General features: G+C 32.4%; 1 protein-coding gene across 1 annotated transcript; it reads right to left on the reverse strand.

Annotated features, from left to right (window-relative positions):
• Positions 1–2,913: 2,913 nt before the first annotated feature.
• Positions 2,914–20,953, reverse strand: LOC139500073 (uncharacterized). The gene is made up of 13 exons (XM_071288809.1): positions 20,822–20,953; positions 19,034–19,140; positions 18,301–18,394; positions 17,515–17,670; positions 16,519–16,671; positions 15,972–16,059; positions 15,324–15,359; positions 13,496–13,554; positions 12,734–12,824; positions 9,301–9,386; positions 8,486–9,112; positions 4,236–4,271; positions 2,914–3,614 (listed from the first exon to the last, which is right to left on the reverse strand). The coding sequence occupies exons 2-13, from the start codon at positions 19,097–19,099 to the stop codon at positions 3,448–3,450; spliced, it is 1,659 nt and encodes a 552-aa protein (XP_071144910.1). The 5' UTR covers positions 19,100–19,140; positions 20,822–20,953; the 3' UTR covers positions 2,914–3,447.
• Positions 20,954–23,824: the final 2,871 nt, after the last annotated feature.

Genomic DNA, 23,824 nt, shown 5'->3' on the forward strand with positions numbered 1-23,824 from the left:
GAGTTGTTAGGTTTCTGTCTTTTACGTATACTTGACATGACTTTTTTGTCAAACTGACTGACCTGTGGATGAACAATAACATGATTGCACTAGCGGTGTTTCCGGTCGCAATGCTATCGATTTATTTCTCACTTTAAAGATTAAAATTCAAACACTTTTCAAAACATGTATGGCGACAGCTACAGATTGAAAGAAAACATATGCAGCAATAAGTTCATCTTTTGTTTTTGTTTCAGTCGGAAACAAAATATCTCGACTTGGAAACAGCGATGACTACGTTTTTTTATCAAACACAAGGCCGTTCACCTCATAAATAACGGTTTATTCTAAACATGCGTTAGATACGCCCGTGCACGAGGGTATATGGTTTTTATGAATAGAAGAATGAAAGCAACGTGTAGAATATGAAAGTATGAAGATGTGGTATGATTGTCAATGAGACAACTATCCACCAGAGAAAAAATGTCGAAGAGGCATATCTAGGTTAACGTACTACTTTCAAGAATGATCAATACCCTTACCATAGAGAAAGCTATAATAACCACAACAGAAACAATTTAAATTAGAAATTTAAACGAGCATTTTTGCAAGGATTTTATTTATTTTATCAATTAAAGTCTTAAGATACATAATGCTCAATGGTCATTTGATAAATATATTTGTCGACAACTTTGGACCAGCATTAAATACAATGCGCAATTAAGTCGAAAAAAGTAAAATTAAAAAAATAATGAACTCCGAGAAAAATGTTTACTCACCATTTAAGTCATCCTTATAAATGAGTCCAGTTGAGTGAAGAGCATTATATTGTTTTTATTCCTTATATTAAATAATAACAAGATTACAGAATATACATGTCTTTAGATAATCGCGAGTTGAGGACCGCAAATTGCGGAAGGTTTGTCAAATACAGCAAATGTAATCTATTCCTAGGGTAGAAAGCCCTTGCCATTAATAGAAATGCAATGTTATGCAAATAGTTACTTCATTTACATTACAATGTCAATGATAACGCATGTCAACACATAAGTGCTGACTAGTGGGCTGATGCAACTCTCGGGGATGAGCCCTTCCCTGTCAGTGGCATCGATATAGTAGTAAAATAACCTAGGTTTGAAGTAATTACGCCAGAGACGCATTTGTATGCTGTACAAATGACCAGGGATACGTAAGGTGACTACCATGTGAGTTTTAAGGTGAAACTTCATATTAGTGCGGAATTAATCATCGAATTCGATACAAACAAACCTTTTGTTTTCTTTTTCAATTATTGAACAGAAGACAAACTACTTGTGTTGGCCAAGATTTTTATTTATTTTGCAATGCATCAAGAATGTTGTGTACGACATGGTAAACGTTTTCAAAACGGTAGTAAGCTATTTTCAAAGAAAACATGAGGCGACAATCACGGAAACAACGTTTCAGGAACAAGAAATTTTAAAAAAGACTAAAAATAAAATAACAAAAATACTGAACTTCGAGGAATATTCAGAATGGAAAGTCCCTAATCAAAAGATAAAACACATCAAACGAATGGACAACAACTGTCACAAAATTGGTACCGTTAATGTTATTACTACCACTGGGTCGATGCCTCTGCTGGTGGACTGTTAGTCCCCGAGGGTATCACCAGCCCAGTAGCCAGTACTTCGGTACTGGCATGAAAATACAGATTTTTTGTGTTATTGAAATTTGCTGTTACAAATTGTTAGAAATTATTATAAATTAAGGAATGTATCTCCCTCATGCATAGCTCTGATTCCTTTCACGGATTTGGCTATACTTTTTGGACCTTTTGGATTATAGCTCTTCGTCTTTTATATAAGCTTTGGATTTCAAATATTTTGGCCACGAGCATCACTGAAGAGACATGTATTGTCGAAATGCGCATCTGGTGCAGGTAAATTGGTACCGTTAATGTTATTATCATATATTCCTGACTTAATACAGGCATTTTCAAATGTAGAATATGGTGGATTGAACCTGGTTTTATAGCGCTAAATCTTTCACGTGTATGACAGTCGCATCAAATTCCTTAAATAATAATGCGTGAACAAAACAGACATAATAGGTAAAATTGTCAAAATAGGGATACAGCCATCAATACCGTTTCATAAATGATATGTATTTGTTATTATCATCCGGAAACAAGTTTATCATGTTTATGGAATCAATCTTGACCTGTACGTAATGGTCGGTGGCTATATGTTAAATTTCAAAAAGGCCGTACAGTGACCTATAGTTGTATGACACATATCAAAACGTCATTGTTGGGAACCTTTATATATTGCTGTTTGCTCTGAACAAATTTAAATGCTTCGTGTTGAAGGCCATACCTTGACTAATATATGGTTTTTTTTACAAATTGTTACTAAGATGGAGAGATGTCTCGTTACTATTTGTATACATATAGGTTTAGTTAGTAATTTTTTTTAATCTTATTTCTATATAAGTCTTGAATTATGCGTTTCAAAACAGGACAATTGAGTCCCTCAATGACGCATGTCAAACCAAGCCAAGTGAGTCCTGAATGGCGCATGTCAAAACAAGCTAATTGATTCCTGAATTACGTATGCCAAAACCATCAATATAAAACTTTACTCGTATTTTAATGTCAACGACATTGTGGCTGAAATTTAAAATAATCCAAATCAAGTTATGTGACGGACAGATGGATGAATGAACGAACATGGGCATCATTTTGTTAGTCATTTCTTCTATGCGGGGGTATACATTTTTATATTTGATGCGTTTCCCTCAGGTTTAGTTTGTAACCCGGATTTGGTTTTTTTTTTCAATAGATTTATGAATTTCGAACAGTGGTATACTATTGTCGCCTTTATTTAAATGAGCAAATATCACGAATCTTCAAAGAAAATTTCATACAACAAAACAACAGCCAAACACGAAACAGCCATACAAATTCTTTTATTTACATTAACATGTATATCAATATCCAATATTTTTAAATAATTGTAAATAATTGTAAGCTAATTAATAAAATTGAATTATTCATAATATAAAAACACATAGTTGTCCATATCGAATACAATGGCAGAAAGAGGTAGTCCATATAAAAATAAAACAATATGATCACCAGTAATTGTTAATTTCAAATTTAAATTTACACACATATAAACGTATATCTTCTTTTATTCATAATTATGATATAGTGTTCTATAGCAAATAACGCTTCTAACAATGACTTAGTATATCATAAACTAACAAAGCAAATCAATAACATTCCCTCATTGAACACATATTTGGCAATAAATGCGATTCCTATAGTTATAAAATGCCTTGACAATTCTAATTAACCTGAATTGCAGTTCATTCTTTGTAAGAACCGGGAGTTCAGAAAATAAACATATCAAAGTTATTTTCAATTATCCTTCGTGATTTTATTAATGGAAACTTTTCCTAAGTCGTAGGGAATATCTTGTTCATTCAAATTGTCTGCTTGCAGTCGGTTTTGTTCACACTTATTTTATCACTTATATTTTTTTCAGGAATTAAACTTCCGTTTTGTAAAGACTTCATTGTATCTCCAACCAGTCCAAATTCATGGTTTTCTAGATTGCTCCTCAGGCTTTCTGTACTCTCTGAATTTCTACCTGAAAGAACAAAAAATATTGAATGATTAAACCAAAACTGTTTTATTTTATTTTTAAAGTTACGTTTTTTATATATAATTATGTTTAGAGACAATTTATGGCGATAACTGCATAAAGTATTTATTTCGGTTATCTATTAGTAAGCATAACAGCCATTCCTTTCAATCAATATATGTATATTAGACTCCCCATCAAACCGACTTAAACACATAGAAAAACAATTAATTTTATCAAGTTCGTTGTTTGGTGTAACGAAGAAGTGAACGATCCAATTTTTTTCAGCTTTTTTTTTTTTTAACAAAATCTACTAGTTCTAATTTTTAACATGCATAATTATATTTTCCCCAGGAACGCAAATAGGAAACTGTGTATTCTCAATGTATCATTCTGAAAGATGAGGCTAAAGTTAAGCTGTAATATTTAATTTAAATCTTATTCAACGCTCCCATATATTTTATGTAACTAAAGTTTTATATAAAAAATGTGAATAACATTTAAATAAAATAGAAATATGCCACCCACTATTGATATTACTCAAGAGTACATGTAATAAAAAAATATCTATATTGAAGCCTACAACTGAATGATTTTTATTAAATGCTTAAAACAAAGTAAGCATACCTGCTGATTCATATCCGCTCGACTGTTCATCTGAAACTACAAATTAGTTAACATTATACATTTGATTCAATACATAATTGCGGTTTTAATTTTCACTCGTTTTTTTCAGAAAATAAGAAGACGTGATATAATAATAAATTAGACAACTAATCACTATACACCATGTAAGTGATGTAAGTAAGTACATAAGCTGTCAGATAACTGCGAGTACTCTCAGATCTGTTCATTGTGTCTTTTTGTGTTGGGATGTATAAGTACCGGGCCACGTCCACTTGTATATTTGTCCATCTGATGAGTTAAGCCATTTTCAATTGATTTTTATACTTCGTTCTTATGTTGTACTGTTATACCACTGTCCCAGGTTAGGGGAGGGTTGGGATCCCGCTAACATGTTTAACCCCGCCACATTATTTATGTATGTGCCTGTCCCAAGTCAGGAGCCTGTAATTCAGTGGTTGTCGTTTGTTTATGTGTTACATATTTGTTTTTCGTTCTTTTTTTACATAAATAAGGCCGTTAGTTTTCTCGTTTGAATTGTTTTACATTGTCATTTCGGGGCCTTTTAAAGCTGACTATGCGGTATGGGCTTTGCTCATTGTTGAAGGCCGTACGGTGACCTATAGGTGTTAATGTCTGTGTCATTTTGGTCTTTTGTGGATAGTTGTCTCATTGGCAATAATATCACATCTTCTTTTTTATATAAAATAATAATTGAGAATGGAAAAAGGGATTGTGTCAAAGCGCCAACAACCCCGACCATAGAGCAGATAACAGTCGAAGGCCACCAATGTATAGATTAACATTAAACTGATAATAGAGCATTTGCATTTTTCACGTATCTGGATACGTTCGTAGATAAACGTATACGTATCGGCCAGGTTTATAAAATATAATATTAAACTCCGACCTCAATTAAAACTACATTAAAATTAAATGCATTTATATAAAATATGTTAATCGCGACCCACTTGTCTCAATTTAGCCTTTCCTCATATACGTGATATAGACGATACGTCGATACGGATACGCCAGCAAATACACGAATAGTGTAAATGTTCTAATTAGAACAACCAACTACAGAACAGACAACACCACGAGCAGTAAGCTATAGGTGAGGCTTGTTTAGGGGGGGTATCAATATCCCATATCCCATTAAGTTTTTATCCCAATATCCCGTATCGCTATAATGTTTACCCCTAATATCCCAATAAATATTTTTTACAAATATCCCATATCCCTAAAACTATTTTGAAATATCCCAAAAAATCATTACAAATTCATTCCCAAGCCCGTTTTTTTCCTCATCATCACAGCGTCAACAATTTTGACTGGTAAAACAAACTGTGTTAAAGGAAATTTACAGTGCATACTTCCAGTGTTAAATAAGAATATATGTGTCCAAAAGATGAAGTGTTCCATCTTAGAGCCTTGTATAACAATCTCTTTTTATGTGATCTTAAACGATGAATTTAGTGTAAGAGGTCTAATTTCAGACTTTTTTTTTAATTGTTCAAACCGTGATGCATATGACTGTACAATTTCATTTTGATAGCATTCTTCCCTCATTGATAAGAAACTTCATCCTACACGTTAACCTATGCTGGAAAGAACAGAAGGACTCAACCCTGTCTCTTGTCCGAGATTGCTCTGACATTCAACGGCTGTTTTGCCAGACAAGCTGAGACAGTGGGACGTCAGAGCACGTCCATATCAAAAAGTGGATATTTAGCATGCAAGTTCAAGAACTCAAAATTTAACATAAGAAAGCTTTCTGCTTATGTACCTACATTACACTTAACTGTTGCAATATTTTTACAGCAGGCAAAATTTGCACAAGAAATAATACAACATTTGACTCTGTGATCTTGAACTTTATGAATTACATAGATCCTAATATTTTTGTTACTTTTTTTTAATTTCCTTCCTCACAACACCAGTAATAGAAAGAGCATATATTAATTTACATTGATTATTTAGTAATTATTCGTTTTTAACATAGTTTATACGGCGAAATATCTACTTTTTGATATGAGACGTGCTCTGACGTCCCTCGGCCCTAGCTTGTCTGGCAAAACAGCCGTTGCACATCAGAGCAATCTGTGAAACGTGAAGACCTCTGAAGATCCTCGCCACGTAAAAAATAAGAGGTAAAACACTAAAAAAATATCCTGTAATCATATAAAGCATAAAAAAAAATAAAAACATTGACAACAATAAGGCTTATAAAAAAGAAGATGTGGTATGATTGCCAATGAGACAAATATCCACAAAAGACCAAAATGACACAGACATTAACAACTATAGGTCACCGTACGGCCTTCTCCAATGAGCAAAGCCCATACCGCAAAGTCAGCTATAAAAGGCCCCGATAAGACAATGTAAAACAATTCTAACGAGAAAACTAACGGCCTTATTTATGTGAAACAAAAAATGAACGAAAAACAAATATGTAACACATAAACCAACGAAAACCACTGAATTACAGGCTCCTGACTTTGGACAGGCACATATATACATAAATAATGTGGCGGGGTTAAACATGTTAGCGGGATCCCAACCCTCCCCCTAACCTGGGACAGTGGTATAAAAGTAACTCATCAGATGGATACATCCAACAAAAATCTATGATTATTTCAAGAAAATTATCAATGCATATGAGCATATCATATAAAAAAAGATGTGGTATGATTGCCAATGAGACAACTCTTCACAAGAGACCATGTGACACAGAAATTAACAATTATAGGTCACCGTACGACCTTCAACAATGAGTAAAGCTCACACCGCATAGTTAGCTATAAAAGGTCCTGAAATGACAAATGTAGAACAATTCAAACGAGAAAACTAACGGCCTAATTTATGTATAAAAAAATGAACAAAAAACAAATATGTAACACAGCAACAAACGACAACCACTGAATTAAAGACTCCTGACTTTGGAAAGACACATACATACAGAATGTGGCCAGGTTAAACATGTTAGCGGGATCCCAACCCTCCCCTTAACCCGGGACAGTGGTGTAACAGTACAACATAAGAACGAACTATACAAATCAGTTGAAAAAGGCTTAACTCATCAGATGGATACAAATAGAAATACATCTAACAAAAACAGAGAGTGGACGTGACCGAGTACTTGTACATCCCATCAACAAAAAGACACTAAGTACAGATCTGATCTAGTACTCGCAGTTACTGACAGCTAGTTCAAAGCCAATTACAAGTAATAAACAGTAATGCATCTGAGACTAAATTATCAATCATTACACATCTAGCATCCAATGGCACGGTAAACAACATCTCCGTAAAAATGAGGATGTGCTATCCCGTTTGAAATAAGTTTTCTACAGGTAGAACCTAACTTCAAAACCAAATCTATAATTTAGTAAAGATTTTAAGTGATTTATGGTAACGAAATTCCTGACTTAATAATTTACCAGTATCACATAGATTTCGTTCATTAAAATACAACAGACACGGGCATAGCGGAGGAGTTGTGATATACAAACACCGTATGTTAGTGTCAATTAAAGGAACATCACCATCCAAAAAAGGAAGTATGGAAAGCAAAACAAATACTTTTAAAATTATCAGTACATATGAGCATATAAATATCGAAAATAGATCAATACTTTTCGCTTGGGTTTGGATGACTTTTAAATAAAACGACCATAAACTCAATTAAAATCAACAAAGCACTAAAAGGACCTTTAATATTAAACTTTTTTGGGCAAATTTATCAAGTGAGATGTAAATATTTCTGTACTTAACTTTTAAATTCCAATTATTTTTTTTCATGTTAAAAATTCAATATCCTTATAAATGCATCAATATCCCATATCCCATTTACAATTAGGACAAATATCCCATATCCCTAAAATTAAAATGGCAAATATCCCGTATCCAAATATACCCTATACAAGCCTCATAGGTATACAAACAATTCACAATGACAGTAAAATTATATAGTAACAGCGCGTATGTATAAAACGTGTTTCAGACGTCACCGTCTACTCAACATTGTTTCAGACGAGATCGTCTACTTTACACTACTTCATTTTTAGCCATGGCGTTGTCAGTTTGTTTTAGATTTATGAGTTTGACTGTCCCTTTGGTATCTTTCGTCCCTCTTACACGTGTTTCAGACGAGATCGTCTACTCTACACGTGTTACATAAAATCTATTTAATATTGCTAAAACCAATTTATTTAAAATTTAAAATTATTAAAATTATTTTCCATAAAGCTTACCTATATAATTACCGATTCCATCCTCCGAAACTTGTGTAATTGGAGTTGATTTATGTTCGGAAAGTTGTGTAGGTCGAGGATTTTGGCATTCAAGTAATCTGTCTTCATTTTTATCACAAATGTGTGCTAAATCGGAACTTACATTATGACCCAATGAAAAGTCAGTGCTATGTTTTCTTTGGTGGTCTTCTGGATATTCTTCTTGAGATAATTCCAGTGAACTAATGTTATTGTTATTTCGGCTTTCTAGTACGAAATTAGTTTTACTCGTCGATGTATTAACACAAGATTCGTCGTCAGAAGTTTGATTAACTTTTTCATTATTTATAATTTTCGTAATGATCTTTGGTAAAGCATCTGCATTTTTAATTTCAATGCTTTTTAATTTGTTTGCGCATCTGTCCTCGGGTATTGAAGATTTTTCCATTTCGTTAGAATTCTTCACAGGAGCATCATGTTCTTTTTTAATTATACTTTCAACCTTAGGTACACTATGAATGAGGTCTTTTGCCAAGTTTGCGTTCCGCAAGTTATTTTGTAAATTGCCTTTCGCTTCAGCATAGTGTCCATTTGTTCCGTTATTTTGTTGATGGTCAAGAAGTCGACCCTCTTCAGCTTTATCAGCACCTAAAGAGAAATGATATGGTATTTCAGTATTATGATTTAATCTTTACAAAAGTGCAGCAACAACGCATAATGAAAGATACTGGTATTGTCGAATCAAACTCTACATTTTAGTCTTCTGTAAAAGTGTTGTCCGTATTCTATTGTCTAACAATTCTAGTATAACAAAAGTAATAATTTCTTAATCTCACCGTCATTCTTTTGTCTTGTGTACTTCAGAAGTATACCTGCAATCAGAATGATTCCCACAACTACCATTAGTACCAAAACTATTACACTGAAAATATAATACAAAACTATTAATAATGAGACTCGAAAAGATTTAGAGCTTGACATAATGACAAAACACCTGTCACTGCCCGTTTGTTATTAAAGACCGTACGTTGCCTTCTGTTTGTATTTTGTATATTATTTGTGTTGGGTTACTGCATCGTTGACGATTCCATATCCCCGTTAAGGTAGTGCGTTCGGATTAAAATTTCGTTCCAATATGATTTTAGAACAGTAACCATTCGGCTATAAAAATGAATCCATCTAAATGCAGTTATCTACAAAAAGGCCTTCACATTTTTTTCTTATTTAAACATAATTCTATAAATTTTATAGCTTACATTTATTTTTATTAATCATAAAAATCGCAATTTTACGTTAATAATCGCTTGTCCGGCGTAACATTTTCAGATTGAATAAAATGAATTTTCCTATGTTCTGTTGTAATTGTGAACATAAAATCTGCGAAATTTGGTATTTTTAACTTCCTAATAGATTTGTTTTCTGACATCATACATTGTACCCGGTTTTTTGGCGTAGGACGAAAGGAGTAGGTCCAGTAAGACCCCTTTTTGGCCCCAACATATAGCAGTTTTACAAAATTGTTAAAATGTAAACTTTTAGTTATTCATTGGACAGTAGAATGCTTCTGCTACATAAATTTGGGCTGATTTTGACAATACAATGCACATATATCGGGTACTAGCACCATTAAGTCATGCTAAATTACTGAAATCTTCACAATTCTAGCATTTTAGTTAAATTTTAGACGGTTTTCGTGTAAAACGAAAGTGGCAGCATTCGTGTTCATCCTTAATATTGAAATGTAAGTTGTATTTTATGATAATACATAACATATATAAAGGTTGGGGATGAACACGGATGCGGCCACTTTCATTTTTGACAAAAACCATCTGATAAATTGCATTTTTCGGCATATTTGGTAGATTTTTCATATTTCAGCTTGAATCGGTGCGTTTTTTATGACTAAATCAGTTAAAATCTTTCACATAAAGTAATTGATTCAAATAAAATAGACACTTAAGTGTTTAAAAAGTGGTCAAAATCTTTCGTCAGATGAACATGAAATTTGAGGCCAAAATCGGTCATTACCGGACCTACTCCTTTAAAGCAAGTCCTCAACAAAATATTAAGCAGAGGAACCCGTTTTTACATGTTTTGAGGAAAGTTATTCAAGATTTAAGATTACATTTTTATCGCTATTATATCATTAAATCATATTAAGATTAATAAAAGTATACTAAATAAAAAGTTCCGAAAAAACGTAAGCATTTTCATAGTTTCAAATGTAAAGCAAACTTTTTTATGGAGCAGAATTTTAATAAATCTCATGTCTAGCCACTATGTCCAAACGTTATCTTCTTCCATTCCTTAGATGAAATTTGTGATATAGATACATGTAGAAAATGTGCATTTATAATACTAAATCAACATTTTTAAAATATACAAACTATAAGTTCATTCAAATGGCCATATGAGTTAGGTGTTTTCACTAACATCATGACCTTATAATCTTATTTTAGATTTAGCATTCCCTATATCTAGTCATTATGTACAAGGGCGTCATTTAAGACGTTTCTGCACAGCTGCGCCATTTATATGAATACACACTAATCCGGCTAGGCTGTTAAAATGATGCCGGGAAATGTTCATTCCAAAATGGTCTGCTGAATCAAAATAACACTCAGATTTGAAATTTAAAAAAACACCACACACATCAGGATTAGACCCTTTATAGACACAGTGAGAAAAGGGGGAAGAACTAGGGATAATTTCTTATGGTCAAAAGTTGTCACACAAATCTAAAAACCATCTTTACAGATTAGAATCCAAGGTACAACGGTCTTATAAACTTTAAACAATTATATAAATACTGTATATGTAAATTGCAAAGATAACCATAAGTCCTTGAAAAAAACGGAGAAAGAGCCTTGCATATACACTAGTAGTCTGAAAAATTGCTCATTCAGATGTTGGACAAAAGTGATTTCATCCTTAAAAAAATAATCATTTCCACTAAAAACAAATTAAAATTATATTTTTCTAAATTATTTTATGAAATAAAAACTTTAAGATGTAGAAATGATTGAAGTGTTTATTTTCTCATGTGTTCCTCCGGTATTAAGAATAAGCGCAAAGATTTTTTTACCAAAACTTTTTCTAACCAAAATAAAATTGGGAAAATTTGCATTTGTTTTCAACTCATAAAAAAAGAACGATTCTTACAAAACTCATGGCCTTATAAACAATAAAACTTGAATCAATCCTTCATCTTATGGTATTTATTTGATAAAAATCGGCCGAGAAGGTACTCGGCAATATTTTTTGAAAAATAGCGCAAATTCGCTTTTGATCAGAAAACGTAAACGTGTATGGATTCAAAATTGTCAATTTTTCATGTTACATTTTGTGACGCAATACCGTGCGTAACGTCGGTGTGTTTAGGTAAAATAAAAAAAAGTCCGGAATTTCAAATCGCTTTAATGTCCGAAGAGTATAAGTTAGGGAACAAAATGAGTTAAAAGTATTGATAGGCTATGAATATAAAAAAAGAAGATGTGGTATGATTGCAAATGAGACAACTGTCCTCTAGAGACCAAAATGACACACAAATTAACAACCAGAGGTCACCGTATGGCCTTCAACAATGAACAAAGCCCATACCGCATAGTCAGCTATAAAAGTCTCCGAAATGACAGTGTAAAACAATTCAAACGAGAAAATTAACGGTCTTATTTATGTACAAAAAAAAGAATAAAGCTCCTGTAATTTTGAGATATATTTTTTTTTCAAATGTCTGTAAAAGGCTAACTCGAACTTTTACCTTAATAGTTGCATTGGTATTTTTTGGATCTAAAATAAAAAAAAAAATAATCAAGAATCTGCTGAAACTTTGGTAAATGACCATTTGTGAATTATCAGAGTCTTGTGTGCAAAAAAACATGGGTTTTATGGGGCAAACTATTGTACCCTGTATCTTCAGGGGGGGGGGGGGAAGGAGCCCGAACATCTAACATATATTCCTAAACCTGACCTAAGTACATCCTTAATTCATGATATTGTAATGATGTTCACTTATGCGAAAGACATTTATTTCAATGTTATACAATACGCTTACTTAGTTGAAATGGAAATGAAATTGTGTTGTTATTTGCTGTGTTGCTGCCCTACTTGCCAATGGCATACCGGGCATTAACTAAGTCTACAAATTTATACGTTGCTGTTTACTATCATAACTGATATATACATACGAAAAATTACGACCAAAATGACAAAAATACAGTATTTTGTTGTTTAAGTTAGTAGGTTCAAGGTTAAGTGATGGATACTTACATGGCAACTAACCAGCTAGATGAAGGCTCCATAGTTACGCGTGCAACTGACGGGATCGAAAACGATTCTTTCCTTTGAATAGTGGTACTCTCTAGGTAAAAAGATATTATAAAGTTCCATTATAAATTTTTAAAAATTCAACTACCATTGATATTCTTCATTACTGGTGTAAACAAAAAACACAGGAGCGCACAATCAAAAGTATTATAATTGATAGACATACAATAAAAAAATCTTATAACAATGCATAAAAAAAGTCACTGGACAATGTTAAAATACTCAATATGTATGAAGTTGGACTTTGAGTGCAGTTTACTAATAAGTTACTTTTATTTATTTAGTAGAACGGAAGGATAAAATGAATCCTAGAAAACTAAGCAATAATGTTGACTCCAAAATATTTTCATCGATTCGTTGTTCAATAAGCAGATAGATGTTTAAATGAAAGTCCATCACAAACTAAATTGTTATTGTTTTTTTTTATTTTCAAATGTGTTCATGTATCCATTTTGGCAAAGATAAACTCCATTCCTTCAGTCTTTCTGTTAAAATTTCAGATCAGAGCTGTTCTGTGCAACTTGGTTAATGTTTGTGTCAATCACATCACCATCATTTATTTTCGTCTTTTCGAGTTTGTATTGTTCATATACCATCTATAATGTTAACGTTTTTTGCATTCCTTTGCCTACTTTACCAATTAACCCCCTGTTCTTATCAATTGTCAGATTTGTAATTTATTCATTCATAAAAAAATCAATTTACCTGTTTTCTCTGTAGAAAATATGTGAGATTCTGTTGTGGCACCTTTAATAGTGTCCTCCCTGTAAAACACAAACCATTAAAAAGTTTTTAAAATAACTAAATATCTATGGAGGAAGTAAGTTTGTTGAAAAAAATTCTTGTAAAACTCTTATTTTGCGATAGTATTTTGATTGGTAAGTTTATTCGGTGTTTGTACATTATGCATGGGCAGATCTTAGATATAGGAAGATGTGGTGTTAGTGCTAATGAGACAACTCTCCATCCAAATAACAATTTGAAAAATATATATATATATATATATATATTGTTTTTAGGTCAATATACGGCCTTCAACACGGAGCCTTGGCTCACACCGAACAACAAGCTATAAAGGGCCCCAAAATTACTAATGTAAAAACCATTCAAACGGGAAAACCAACGGTCTAATCTATATAAAAAAAACGAGAAACGAGAAACACGTATAAATTACATAAACAAACGACAACTACTGTACATCAGATTCCTGACTTAGGACAGGTTCAAACATATGCAGCGGGATTAAATGTTTTAATGGAATCAAACCTTCTCCCTTTTTCTGAAACAATAGCATAACATCACAACATAGAAAAACACACGATAAAATATCAATTGGTAGTCTTAACTCAACCAAACAACGTAAATTAATATTATAAAAAGGAAGGGTCCAACCAAATGATACCATTCAAACCTATTGATCGTAAAAAAAAAAGGGGGAGAACCCTGCACCCTTGGATTCACCTCTGTGCTCACTAGTTTCACAAAGAACAAAAAGCTACTATTAACCATCAACAGAGCATTTTATTGTTGAATGTAAAGAATGATATTCAGCCAAAAATTCATTAAACAACTTGGTTAATAGAGATCTCCTATATTAGAGAGGCCATGCATAATTCGTCCGTCTATTGATGCCGGGCTGGCACGATATTAACCAATTCGTCAATCCTCGGCAGAATCCGCTACTCTCATTCTATTAGATGAGGATACGGAATCGGCCGAGTTGAGACGAATGGATATTTACCTTATCGGAATGTTGTGTGTATTCTTTTTCATTTCAGATAGTTTAAAAGATGAGTATTTTGTAAATATCGGTTTGTTGATACGTGTATTGCACGCTTCTATAGACTTTTTTCTCCTTATTTTTGACTTTTGAAAGAATATCTACTGTGTGGTTGTACATTCTTGCACTCGGTCAGGTAAGAGCGCATAGGAGTAAAATCAAACAAAATAATAATTGCTCAATTAGGTAGGGGGAGGAGTTATATATACTGTTTTCTTATGATTTTGTAGTGTTAAAATAACATATAACTTCAGTTATTTCCCCCATCCCAAATTGTACCGATTGTAAGCTTGATTTCTAGTTCATTTTTTTGCTCTTACTTTGACAAGTAAGAAACCTGTCGGTAAAATATAAACTCCGGGGTCAAAAGTCTGTAATAAAAAAATCATCCAATTCTTTTCAAAGATTTGTCTTGTTCGTTTGAACATCGATAGTTTTTATTATATTCAACCTTGCATGCATACGTTTCATTCCCGATTTCCTTTATTCTGATAAACAAAATATCTAATAACATCTGTTCTATATATCTATATCAAAGGAAAACAATTTGTTTGTATGTCTTTATGTCATGCCGTTAGTCAGGTTTAAAACCGAAAATCTGTTACACATAAAGAGGAAATGTTAGGTTTGGACCTACTAGAATAAGATAAAAAAAAATTCTTCAGTGTAACAGCTGAGAGTTATATGAGTATGTCTGTAATAAATCAAGGTTAACTATGAAAAAACCTGTTTATCAACTAAAGATGGTCCTACCTCTTAACTGGTTTATTTGTAGTCTGTACCGTGGAGCTGAAAGTTGTAACGTATAAACAAATTAAAAAACGGTTCTTTAAATCAAAACGAAGGTTCTCTATTTAAAAATCAAGGACCAAAAACAGAGTTCAGTTAAAATTCAGCATAAAAACATATATGCATTATCAAGAACATGAAGTTTATAATGCAAGATTGCTTTATGAGTATCAATTGAAAACATTCTGTGTAGTTTTTCGTGGACTGTGTTTTATGTGTTTTTTTTTTTTGTTATTTGCTTTTATTTCCGATTTGTGGTTTTTACTTTTCCCTGTGTAGCTCGTCCTTTTGAATCAATTTCATTATTGACATACTTATTTCGAAAATGCTTATATCTTATCATCTGGTATGATGCACCAAATTATTTTAATTTTTTTTTAAACGAAAGGTGGTATGAGAGAAGCATGAACTCTTGATCCTTTCGAACACCTAAGCTCATCTAGGTTTTTTTGGTAGGATCATGAACATTAGTAAAGTTTGGTAAACTGTTGTTTGTATTTATTTCTTTTTTCTTTTTTGAGTTATATCTTATACTTTTGGTTCTTGGTTGCTTTACTTTTATTCATTGTAGGCAACAGACTTACTGTAATATCAAAGAAATAAATAACGCACCTTTTGACTACAACACTGCCACCAGTGCTGATACAAGGGCCACAACCTGTTTCGTTCTTCCATGTACCAAACGGACAATGTACACATGCTAGAAAAAATCATGTTGATCATAGTCATTATAGAATTAAAGTTTAAACAGTTAACGGGTTGACATATTTAAGAAGGATTTTCTAAATAATTTTATTTGTCCTGACAACTTTTAAACTTTTCCTTACTTTAGATCTAATATGTCTATAGTCCACCTCTATACTGAATTCCAGCTAGTTGATATTACCACAACAGTGGCGGATCAGGGGTAATCCGGAGGTTGGAATCCCTTTTTTTGGGACGATCAATGCATTTGAATAGGGACCTATGGTTGGAACCCCCTTTTTATCCTGGGTGGGTTCGTCTTAATAACCAACAAGCTGTAAATATTAAACAGAGCACACCAAAGCACTGCTTTTAACACAAAATAGATGCTTGATGTATATATGATCAAAAGATAAATATTGTATACATACTATATTTCAAATTGCATGATTATGTATAATTCAATTTGACTTACTTCCATTTTCATTTAAGGTTTCTCCGACACCACACGTTTCCATCTTTTTCATGCATGCGCACGGATCTCCATAGTAACATTCATCAGTATTACACTGGCAAAACTTGGCATAACTACACATTTTAGCATTGGAAGTACGACTTGGCTCAATATCTGAAATTGACAATTTTTAATTACTAAAAAAATATAAGTTTATATATATTACAAATCGGCTGTCTGTTACATATTTTAGATGTAAGTAAAAATAATGCATTGTTTTTATACGTAACTTTGCTTCAGAATGTCAGCCCCGGTCTTTGGGTGGGATGGTGTTGCTCATTCGTTATTTTTTTTTTTTTTTTATGTAATACCTGGTTGTATGTACATGTAGCAGTTATTTGCCTTTTCAGCGTTTGTCCTCTTTTTTGGGGGCAATTTATTATCACTTTTCTTTCTGACTTATGGGTTATGATCTTTTGTTTTTGTATCTGTAGTCACTTTCTCCTCTAAGTCGTTCTGAGCCAATATCAAGGCACCTGACATAGTAAAGGTAGATGGAATTAAATATTTAGGAGAAAATATTTGAAAAAACGCTTATAAAAAATAAGTTCAGAAAAAATCATTTAAATGTTTAATATATATCCGTAAATGTAGAAAACAAAAACAAAAACGAACAAGACAAAACAAAACAAAACACAGAACAGAACGGGTATAAGCAAAACAATACAAAATGATAAATAATAATACAGTATCAGAGAATGTTCTCATTGACCTAACCTTCAAATATAGATACCAAGCTGTCATTAAACTCATCTGTCACTTTACTTTCCCTTTTTCCTTTTTCTAATTCAAGCATCACTAAAGATTCTTTTTTGACGAAACGCGCGTCTGTCGTACAAAATAATAAGCGCGATATCTTTTTTTCTTTATACTACTCAATTTTACTACTTGCTACATGTATTAGAAACATGTAGAATGAGATTCACATTTAAAATTTTGAAAAGAAAAACTACATACCTGATGCATGACATTTATCCTTGTTTTTGTTTTCAAAGCATTCTGTTTGTTTGGTGTCCTGTGTTGATTGGATGTAGTTAGGTTGGACCAACTCTAACGGACAAGGGTGACATATATCTTTGGTATGATCATCACTACATGGTAATATTTCATTTCCTGTTACAAATAAACACAAGTATAACTCTGTTATAAATGACACTGTTTATTTTGTATATCTTTAGTATAAATAGTATTATTGTTTGTATATTAAAGTGATCAACTGAAAATATATTAAAACCAAGTAAAAGGAACATATTGATATGTTTAAAAGAAATACAATCCTTTTTAATTTTAAATAAGCATTTGCAAGTTTTATTCATTGTTGAAGGTCGTACAGTGACCTATAATTGTCAATTTCTGTGTCATTTAGTTTCTTATGGCCTCATACAGCATGTTTTATTTTTATATTGTATAAAAACTAACTACAATACAGTTTACACAACTAAAAACCAAGCAAGAGTTCGCTAAATAAAATAGCAGACAATGTGTTCTGAAAGCTGTGATCTATAGGTAAAAGTACTTATTACAACGCATAAAATTGAAGTTCGTGAGCAATAAAATAACAGGAGAAAAGAAGCCCGAAAAACGCAAGGATTGGTCGTATTCCCCGTCGAATGAGTGAAAATATATATATGCATCTTAAATTGTTACATATTATTAATGACCTCAGAATGGGTAGATTTTCCGTTTAATCTATATATTTCAATCTTGATATTCATATATCTAAAATTAAATTTTGACTGTTACCTGGTGGACAATTTACAATTGGAATACATAACCGCCTCTTATTTCCAATCAATCTAGATATATACTGGACATCAGAATTTTCACGAACATCAGCCTAAAAAAACATAAAAATATATTATCACAATGAACAATTCACTAAAGTACATGTATGACGACGTCAGTGATTAACATTTATACAACGTTCGCAAATTTGAAATTGTGTGAGTATTGACTTTTGTATTAATTAACTCATGTAGCAGCTTAAGTGTTGTATATCAAACTGTTGTTTTTTTCTTTCTGTTCCTGTGTAAATTGATCTTGGAGAGTATGTATCTATTTGGTTGGGGTATTTTTAGGCGTATACGTGTTTCGTTGAAAGGTACTTTAATATCGCGTGTCATTCCCTCATTTGATTCACCCTTATAATAATCGTATCCAAATTAATACTTCTATGCGAATTATTTCTTGAATTATTTTTTTCACTGGATTTTTGTGTATCATGACATTTGTCTATAAAAAAAAATAACCGATATACATATTTCAGTATATTTTTCAGAGACATCTGCCTGTGTAATTGTGGAACATCATTTTTCTTTTGTTTTTGGTGAATTGTACTTTCATCTGAGTCAAAACACGACTCCTTAATTTTAAAATGGGGGTAAACATACAAGTGATACTGAGGGTGATATTGAATTAGGAAAATGTCACATGACTGTATATATAATACTAAATGTATTTATTCAACAATACTTACCAGGACAGTGGAAAGTCCAATCACGTAGAGATACAATTGTAATTTACACATTTCCATATGTTTCATAATAATGATAAATTCCTGTGGTCACAGTCTGCTATAAACAACTGAAGAAAAAAAATGATAATGAAGTTGAAATGGGTAGTCTTGCTAAAATCGATTTGTGGACTTATAAAAAAAAAGTGAAATAACAAAAATACCGAACTCAAAGGAAATTTCAAAACGGAAAGTCCGTTATCAAATGGCAAAATCAAAAGCTTAGACACATCAAACGAAGGGATAAGAAATGATATTCTTGACTAGGTACAGGCTAACGATTTATTGATACATTGATTGTTGATTGATCGATGATCATTGCTTAACGTCATGTCAGTACAAAATGACTTCATTGCAATCAAAACTAACAAAAAAAATCATCATAATTATTCAAATTAATGTATGTATTTTTACATTTCGTTTTCAGCATATCATCCGAACTATAAAAAACACAATAAGAATTGAAAAGAAAGACATGTGAAAAAGGGAAAACTTACACATTATCAATAAATACATTAATGACTTACGCCATGTTAAACAAATGGAATATAAAACATTAAATAACAGAAGGCATTGAATTCATTCATTTAAAATTCTTTCTATTTAAAGTTTTTCCCCCGGATAAGTGTGACGTAGATTTAAAAACTCGGCCCACGATAAATATTTACAGTCGACACATTCGTCTTTGTTATTTTGCATTGAAATACAATACAATGAATATGCTGTACCCGGAGCTAAAAAATATTCAATACAATTTGTACTAAGAAAATAATTATCTTTAATTGCATCATAGAATGATAAACGTTCAACATTTCTTTAAATTTAAAAAACAAAAGAAAAGAATTGTTTTTTTCTTATTTTGTTTAACTGTTGGATTTCATTTTTAGTGTTTATTAAAAACATTAAAAATTGCACTTAGAATACGATATTTTTCAAACTTTCAAGGAGAAAATGCCATATTTGGGCCACCTTTATTCTTTCAAAAGTAAAATTTTACCTATTTCCCGTCCTTTTCAGAAAAAAACCCTGATAATCTATTTTACGATTCAAATTATTTATCATTTTTATCTTTCTTCATATTTACCAAAGTGTTAAACTGTAAGTAGCATTATGATAGCTATCTGTGTCAAGAACCAAGCAAATCATCTGTCTGCATGTGATAGAGGAAAAAAATCGATTGTCTTTGACTAAAGTTGTCATATAAACCCCAACCCTGCCGTCCAACCTAATTTCTCGATAAGGAGGATAGGTGCCTATGACATTATATGGGGCACATACATTTTTAATCAAAAGACTTAGTGTAGCTTTCCTGGGGAAAGTCTAACAGAGATATTCAGCTCCTAGTCATATTGTAAAAATGAGAAGTATATATATATATATAAAAACTGACAAAATCATACGCCATCAAAAAACGGAACAAGTGAAAAACAATTCATATTGCCATATTCCTGACTTAGTATATATAGGTATCATCCGAAGGTAATTATGAGTTAAACCTGGAATTGAAGCTAGCTAAATCTCTTACTTTTATGACAGTTGTTTAGAGTACCTTAGTGGTGACAAAATTGGATAAACAAACCAACTGAAGCAGACATTAGACGTGACAAGAACGAGGCCCACAATATTTCAAATAAAATTGAGAATTTAAATTGGGAATGTGTCATAGAGACAACAACCCGACATAAGAACAGAAAACAGTATTTTAGCATCAGTAGGGAATATAAAAATGTAGTAACGTGTATATCTACTTACGTTTATAAACCAGTCAACAATCCGTCTTATAAAATAAAAATAAATGTATGAATCGAACCACTATTTTCAAATTGTTTATAAGGGGAACCCCCGGTATGAGTATCTATGCAAATATTTATTTATTAAGTGTTTAAGATTACCAAGAATTTAAATTTACATAAACAGTCTCGGGAAACACCTGAAGATACTAAAAATAAACATATGTGCACGAAAACTTTTGACGAGTACTGAACCATGATAATGTTTAAAATACATACATTGTAGTTTAATCTATCTAATGTAACATACAATAAGAGGTGTGGGCGAAATGTAGTACAATATGAATTCGTCATTCGTTTTTTGAAAAGATCAATTTTGGTAAACCATTTGGAATATAAAATATGAATACTTGTGTAGCGGAAAGTTCATTTTGAGAAATATTCTTTTATAAATAACATCATTTAAATCCATGACTAACAGTTGATTAGAGCTATTACAAAATGTATGAGTGTTTATTACATGTTATCAGAAAGTTGATTTTTTCGCAATAGGCACTTTTATATATGTTAAAATAATTTAAACGTTTCATCACATACACATATGTCTTCAAAGATAATAAACAGAATTAATTAGTAGCTCAACAGTGATGTTTTGCGACGTCCGTTCGCCTGTCAGATCTATTAGACATATACGCCCTGTTTACTTTTCCCCTGATTACTTTAAGTATGTGCTTAGGCACAACAACTCGTGCATTCTTGATGTACTTTTGTGTTGATAAAAGCAGTCCATACATCAACAATTTACTTTCTCATAATATACTTATGCATGAAATACTTGCCACTGGACATTGATCAAACAAGCCAGAATCAACAGGTCGATCTATTATGATAACCTGTTTATTTATCAATACAACAAGCATAAAGACTTGAATACGTTATATTCTATTTGATTCCATGAGTTAAATTATGACTCGTATAGCATAGCCAGGACGGTTACTGAATATAATCTAGAAAAATGAAAATATTTGTAAAAAAACATCTTGACATGCTATTAGTTTTCCTGACAATCCATTTTTACATGTATAATTGCTGGACAATCCATTTTTACACGTATAACACACGTACTTAAAATAAATGATAAAATTAATAATGAACTTGGTTATTCTTTTTATGCCCCATTTATGGGCATTATGTTTTCTGGTCTGTGCGTCCGTCTGTTCGTTCGTTCGTTCGTCCGTCCGGCTGTCCCGCTTCAGGTTAAAGTTTTTGGTCGAGGTAGTTTTTGATGAAGCTGAAATGCAATCCACTTGAAACTTAGTACCCTATGATATGATCTTTCAATTTTAATGCCAAGCTAGAGATTTTGTCCCATTTTCACGGCCCACTGAACATAGAAAATGATAGTGCGGATGGGGCATCCGTGTACTTTGGACACTTTCTTGTTCATCAATGTTTCGAAAGTAAAACACTAGGTCCTAATTGCTCTTTAACTTCGTACTTTATTTGCCCTTTTTTTCGAGCGTCACTGATTAGTCTTTTGTAGACGAAACGCGCGATTGGCGTAAATTAAAAATTTCAATCCTTGTATCTATGGTGAGATTATATTCAATGTTATATGAATCGTCATTGCTAGTAGTCTTTTCTATGCCCCCACCTACGATAGTAGAGGGGCATTATGTTTTCTGGTCTGTACGTTCATTCGTCTGTCTGTCTGTTCGTTCGTCTATCTGTCGTATCGTTCACCCGTCCGTTCGTCCGTCCGTCCGTTCGTCCCGCTTCAGGTTAAAGTTTTTGGTCAAGGTAGTTTTTGATGAAGCTGAAGTCCAATCAACTTGAAACTTAGTACACATGTTCCTTATGATATCATCTTTCTTATTTTAATGCCAAATAAAACTTTTGACCCCAATTTCAAGGTCCACTGAACATAGAAAATGTTAGTTCGAGGGGTGCATCCGTGTACTGGGGACACATACTTGTTAACCTATGATTTTTATGCCCCACCTACGATAGTATAGGGGCATTATGTTTTCTGGTCTGTGCGTCCGTTCGTCCGTCCGTCTGTTCGTTCGTCCGTCCGTCTGTCCCGCTTCAGGTTAAAGTTTTTGGTCAAGGTAGTTTTTGATGAAGTTGAAGTCCAATCGACTTCAAACTTAGTAAACATGTTCCCTATGATATGATCTTTTTAATTTTAATGCCAAATTAGAGGGTTTACCCCAATTTCACGGTCCACTGAACATAGAAAATGATAGTGCGAGTGGGGCATTCGTGTACTGGGGACACATTCTTGTTCTTGCTGCGTTGAGGACCAATTGGTGGCCTTGGGTTGTTTTCTTTTGAAACTTTCCCGTTTCAATCATCTATTCTATTCTTTCAAATAACCTGTTTTATATAATCGAATATAATTATTAAATTGGTATTTACCATTATCAACAATGATATTGAATGACAAAAGCAATTAAATAAAATGCCAATTGTGACAACAGACATTTAAAAATATACACATTTGTGTGGGTGAACATACGTCATACTCTTTTTATCTAACAAATGACTGTATGCTACTGTTGGCAACACACCAGTGAGGAATTGAATATCTGGAATAGCTTACTTCATATCATACCAGACATATATGGACAGACGTTAATGAGAGTGTAACAAAAAAGACCTATTGGTGTTCTGCTGTTGTCTGTTCTATGGTCGGGTTTTTGTCTCTTTGACAAATTCCCCATTTCCATTCTCAATTTATTTATGCTACTGTTGGTAACACACAAGTGAGGAATTGGATATCTGGAATAGCTTACTTCATATCATACCAGACATATATGGACAGACGTTAATGCTAGAGTAAGAAAAAAGACCTATTGGTGTTCTGCTGTTGTCTGTTCTATGGTTGGGTTGTTGTCTCTTTGACAAATTCCCCATTTCCATTCTCAATTTATTTAAAAAAAAAAAAAATTTACACGTTATCTTAATACAAAAAAAAAAAGTATACCAATTGCAAACTTAACGAAAGCAAGCTATTCATAAA

This window comes from Mytilus edulis, chromosome 13 (assembly GCF_963676685.1).
Source record: "Mytilus edulis chromosome 13, xbMytEdul2.2, whole genome shotgun sequence".
NCBI classification, from domain to species: Eukaryota; Metazoa; Mollusca; class Bivalvia; order Mytilida; family Mytilidae; genus Mytilus; species Mytilus edulis.